This window comes from Phascolarctos cinereus, unplaced genomic scaffold (genome assembly GCF_003287225.1).
Source record: "Phascolarctos cinereus isolate Bilbo 61053 unplaced genomic scaffold, phaCin_HiC Scaffold_4;HRSCAF=312, whole genome shotgun sequence".
NCBI classification, from domain to species: domain Eukaryota; kingdom Metazoa; phylum Chordata; class Mammalia; order Diprotodontia; family Phascolarctidae; genus Phascolarctos; species Phascolarctos cinereus.
In genome coordinates, this window is record NW_027555847.1 from 661991980 (window position 1) to 661997874 (window position 5895).

The window sequence follows — 5895 nt, forward strand, 5'->3', positions numbered from 1 at the left end:
TCAGAGGCAAACAGATTAAATTACTTGACCTGGGTCACACAGCCAATAAATGTCTGAGGCAGGATTTGAATTCAGAACAAGGAATGTTAGTAGAAGGGACCTTAGAAGCCAACCCCCTAATTTTACAGAATAGGAACGAAAGCCCTTGACTGAGTGATGATACCCTATTGATCAATTGCACTCTGGAATCCCCCACAATCACACAATGGATGAAATACACAGAATGTTTTCCATGGGTCTTTAGGATAAGGCTTTATTTATTTCAGACACACCCCCCAGGGCATGAGGGTGATAAATAAAGTAATTTAAAGTGCACTTGCCCAGAATAAATACACAATTAGAGATATGAGACAGTGACTGGCACTCTCCCTCCCCTCCTTGGCTTGGGGTTCTTTGGACTAGCAAACTCTTGCCCAAGTCTCTTCAGCCATTGAGAGGATGGGTGACCTCCAAGTATTTTGCATATAGGTCCCCATGAGGTAGTTCAGCATCCCTAGAAGCCAGCAGGGAAGAAGTAGCCTCTTGGCCCCAGTCCCTGGTCTAGGAATGATTATATAAATAAATAAATAAAGATTGTGATTTCTAAAATACTTTCAGGTATATAGATTACTTCTCTCTCAACAACCCTGTGAAGTAGGCAGTGCAAGGATTATACCCATTTTACAGATGAGAAAACTGAGGATGAGAGGGGTTAAGTGTCACACAGCAAATAAATGATAGAAACAGGATTCGAAACCGGGACTACTCCGCCTCTCTATCCTTAGACACCCCCACTGTGAGGACCCAGAAGCAGCATGGCTCCCATAGCCTTCTACTGCCTCTTTCTGAGGCATGTTCGGACTTGCAGAGAACTGCTGGCAGTTAGGCTGGGGATTCCCCAAGGCTCAACCACAACATGGGGGGGGTCCCCAGGTTAAATAAAACAAGGTCATTTTTGCCCACCTCCTCCTCCATCTTCCAAAGAAGACATCACAGTCTCAGTTAATTGGTCACAATAAATATGCCCCAGATTCAGTTAAGGGCTGTCCCCCAGCCACCCAGAAAAGGCCAAAGGTACTGGCCCCTGACACCAGCTGCCAATCCAGGAAGTCCCCCGCTGTAGTGCTCATGCTAAGTTTGAGCCGGTCCCCAGGATCCAGGAAGATGAGGGAGGACTGGGAGGTGGTGGCCGTGGAAGAGCTGGAAGGTCCCACATCCAGGGAAAGAGTCAAAGCAGCTCGATGTGCAGAGCCCCGCACCACAGAGACTTCCACAGTGCCCTGGCTGTAGGCAGAAACCATCACCTGCTGCAGCTTCAGGTGGGCATAGATGAAGTAAAGCCCAGCCACCCCGACCTCCAGCTCTTCTTTATCAGCATCATACTTCATTTTTGAGTCCAGGAACACCCCAGAAAGATGAGGGTCGCTGTGCCAGCTCAGTGTCTGGTTCTGCACCAAGGCTGTGGGAGCCAGAGGAAATGAAGTCAGTCTAGCCCCAGCATTCCCAGAATCCCAATATCAAATAAAGGCCGGAAGAGGGGTCAAAGGTCTAGTAATGAGGGTAGGGGGTTTATTTTGGAGAGGCTTAGGCATCTCTATGTCCCACACTGGAAAGAGACCAAGATTGGGGGAAGGAGAGAATCCCTGTCTAGTTCACACACACACACACACACACACACACACACACACACACACACACACACCCTCTGAGCTGGAGTGGTTTCCTTGCCCCTGGCAGTAGATTCAGAACCTCCCTATCCTTAAGCAAAAGAAGAAAGTAAGAGAAGAAGAGGGCATGGATCATAGGATCACAGATTTAGAGCTGGGGTTGGGGGGTGGGGATAGAAGCCACTAAGTACAACCCCCTCCCCCCTTTTTACAAATAGGAAAACTGAGGTTACATAAGTACTTGCCCAGGGTCATAAATCTAATAAATGTCTGAGGTATGATTTCAAACTAGGTCTTTCTGACTCTAAATTCAGTGCCGTATTCACTACAGGGAGAATAAATTGGGGGGAGGGGAAAGGTGTGGATTACACTTACCATTCTTCACCACCAGCTGAGCATAGGGGCCCTGGAAAGAAGAAAGACAAGTTGAGTTCGCCTGGATCCCTCTGGGAATACAGAAGAGATTTCTCTCCTTTTATCCCTTCTGAACCACCACCAGACTCTCCTTCAGTACTCAGCCCCTACCACACACACACACACACACACACACACACACACACACACACACACACACACACACACACACACACACACACACAAGCATGATCTGATCCCACTATTGCAAAGGACAAAACTTAGCCCGTGATCAATCATGGCTACCCCTCGAATCTGCTTCCCTTCATACACCTTTCCATAGTGTCTCCCCAACTGCTTAAAAACCACCCCAGCAAACTTCAAGAGGAAAAAAGTTTGAGTCTTTAAGGGGAGCAGGTTAGATGAGAGAGGACAAGGCTGGGGAGGGGGAAAATGGAGGAGATGAGAAGGGGTGTCCCTGGGGGGGCATAGAATAAAAAAGAGATCCTTTGGGATTTTTCAATGCTGGTTGTTGGGCGGGGGGGGGGAGTTAAGAGAGCATCGAGTTCCTTCCCTGCCAGGGTGTATTTGGGGGACATGGATACTAATGTCCGTTTCTGACAAGTTATTCAAGAGAGTTCAGTGACACTAGGGTGTCTTCATGTGCGGAGTGACAGACTACTTTCCTCGAGGGAAGGAGTTCAAGGACACCCAAGTCCTTTCATGTGGGGAAATAAAGAAACTACAGGGTCCTTTCCTACAGCAGCGGGAGTGGGTGAGGGAGGGACGGAGGCAGGTATCCGGTGGTCTTTCCCAGCAGAAAGCGGGAAAATCAGTACAGAGAAGCCCCGGGGCGAAGGGTGTGGAGCGAGGAAGTGGACAAGAACGCCAGGGGTTTTCTCTTACCTGAGCTGAAACCAGCGGAGCAGCGCGCCCTTCGGAGGCAGGAGGTTGGGTAGGGTTGGCCCTTAGAGCAGTGTAAGCTGTGTAAGCGGCCAGGATTCCCGCTAGCAGCAGTAGCGCTGTCCCCAGGGCCCAGTCGAGGGCACGGCAGGTGCGGACCGGAGCCTGCGAGACGCGGTCTGGGTTCTCTGGGTCCGAACCGTGACCCATGGCGAGAACGGGTCGTGTTCTCGCTGGCCAGAGAGGGCCAGCTTTATCCTCGAGACCAGGAAGTGTAGCCTTCCGGGGCGGGGACCCGACTCCACTCCCCGCATTCACCCACTGCCTGGGGGGAAGGGGGTGGGTCCCTGGGCCCGAACATCCAGCTCTGGGCGTAGAAGGGGAAGTCCTTACTCTGGGCAGAGGAAAAGAAAGTGACCTTGCTATGGCTAAGGCTCTTCGGCATCAGAGTTCAAATACAGCCTAAGTGTATTTTAGGTTGTCTCTCTGTCTCCCCCTATCTAGAAAGAATCATAGAATCTATTCTGTCTCGATCTGTGGCTGCCCTCCTAGGACTCTCACCTCTATGTTTCTCTTCTATCTGCCTTTGTCTCTCCTTATCTCGGTCATCCAGTCTCATGCAAACTTCTCACCCAGGGGTGTACTGGTAAAAGTTTAACAACTGGCTCTTGGGGGAATGTACAAACAACATACTTTAAAATTGAATCTGCATTAACGTTTTCTCCATCACTTTCTTAAGTCTAGTCAATCAACAAAACAATAAATCAAGCCCTGATTTGGAGCGTTTACTGATTTCTGAATTTTAAATGCTTATCCTGAAATTTTAACTATAGGCTTGGAGCTGGTTCGGGTACAACCTGAGTCCCGCCCCCACCCCAAACCCCACCCCGACTCTAGTGTTCTGGGATCTCCAGGTCCCTGGGAGGGAGGGCTAGAGAATGGAAGCTACAGAGGGAGGGACTGGGGAATGGGGTGGGGCTGTGTAACGTAGAGAGGAGTGGGATGAGAGAGGAGGGATTTAAGAGTCTCCCTTCCCGCCACTGTATTTCCCTTGAGGGCTGGCTTAGATAAAGCTCTCTCCCCCGACCGTTGGAACTGCAAGCATCAATCCGGCAGGGAGCCACGCCCCCTCCAGTCACTTCAGTCCGCCTCAAGTCAATCCCACCACCACCCCCTCATACTCGGGCTTGGTGCCTTGGTGTGATCTGGGAAGTTGGGAGGCCCCATTTCTAGGCCCGGCCTCCGACTCTCCTACGGGGTCTTTTCCAGCCCCTCCCCTTATGACACACAACATCTCCACTATCCCTCAAGTTCCGTAATTCACCCCCCACCCCCCTGCTCGGGACAATTCCCATCACGACTGAGGTCTGCTGTGAAACTGGGGACTCCAAACTAGAAATCCCCCTGCATGGAGGAAAGGGAGAGTGGGACAAGGGTGGGCGGAGGAAACCCTGTTTCCCGTTTGTCTACCCTGCCACCCCCATCACGTGGGTCAGATAGGCTAAGAGAATTGCCCTGAGGATGGCCTCTAGAGGGAAAAAAAGGTGCTTGAGGAAAACGGATCCCTGGCCTCTACTAGGTCGCCGCTGAGTCCCAACCGTAGCAACTGTGAATGCCTGAATCTTGTTCATTTCCCTCTTAGTGCCTGGAGGGCAAGAACAGAAAGGTGGCTAGGACCCCCAGGATTTTCAGAGTCTTAGAGTAGAGACCTTAGAAGCTATCGACGAGACTTGACCTTTCTTTTGACAGTTTGGTAAAATCTATGGACCCCTTCTCGGAATAATTTTTTTAAATACGTAAATGCATAGGATTAGAAAGGAAACCAACCATATGGAAATATAATTGTCAAAATACTCCAAAAAACAAGTTTATAAATCCACAATCTAGTTGCACCGACCTTGTAAAGAAAATTGGGAAGGGGGAAGTTGTTCATTTCTAGTTGAATTGTGTATGAAGGAATCTGAATGCTCTGTGTATGGTAAATGGGGGGTTTGTGTGTCTGTTGGGTGGGTCGTCTGGGCCCATATGTTTCTGGAGTAGCTGTAATCTGTAGTATTTGTGTGCTATGTGTTTGCTGTGCATGTCGTATATGTGATTCTGTCTGTTGGAGTCTATTGGAGTGTGTCTGTGTGGTTTGTGGTTGTTTTACAGCCTTCATTTTGGAAGAGGACCAATGACATCACGGGTGATATCTTGATTTTCCAATGAATTGGATTTAAGTGAGGCAGTGCTTAGCAAAGTCATCAGCTAGTGGGTGGGAAGCTTGTTTGCTGCATGTTTCCATTTCTATGTGTATACAATGTGTGTGAAGTATGTGGTTAAAGTGTGAGTAGAACATTTGCAGAATAAGTGTGGAGTGGATATTTGCATGTCAAGTTTTCATGTCTTTGTATATGTTTCTATAGTGCATGGGACAATTTATTCAGTAAACATTTATTAAGTGCCTCAATGGCTACAAAGACAAAAACAAAGTGTTCCCTGCCTTCAAAAGGCTTACCTTCCTTTTTTTTTAACGTCTGTGTTTATGGTGTGTGTGTCTGTGTTCATGGTGTGTGTGTGTGTGTGTGAGAAGTATGTGTTTGTGACATGTGTATAGAGGGTGTGTATGAAATGTATGTTGTATCTATCAGTGTTTCTGGAGTGTATGTGTGCCCTGTGTGTTGAAGCTAGCCCAGGAGAGTCAACTGTTAAATTTTTGTTGTGAGCATTTAATGTCTCTGAAGTAGGCATATGTTACAATTCAAGGCTTGATTTGTTATTAGTTTGGGGGGTTTTTTTGAATTATTATTTAGACTTAAGAAAGTGAAGGAGAAAATATTCGGAGAAATTGGTATGTATATGCATGTCATATGTAGCTGTCATGTGGGTGCACACATAATATGCGGCTATGGTGCATGTCTGTAATTATGGGATTATGAGCATTTTCAGGGTGTGTACATGTTGCCTTTTTGTAAATGATTTTATGAATGACTGGGACTCCTCTGAGGACTCC

At 48.1% G+C, this 5895-nt stretch overlaps 1 protein-coding gene across 1 annotated transcript; it reads right to left on the reverse strand.

The window, feature by feature from the left end:
• Positions 1-237: 237 nt before the first annotated feature.
• Positions 238-3378, reverse strand: TNFSF9 (TNF superfamily member 9). Its single transcript, XM_020971363.2, is given in 4 exon segments — positions 238-1438; positions 2022-2052; positions 2907-3236; positions 3238-3378. Coding segments are annotated over 4 exon segments (921 nt in total). The 5' UTR covers positions 3349-3378; the 3' UTR covers positions 238-989.
• Positions 3379-5895: the final 2517 nt, after the last annotated feature.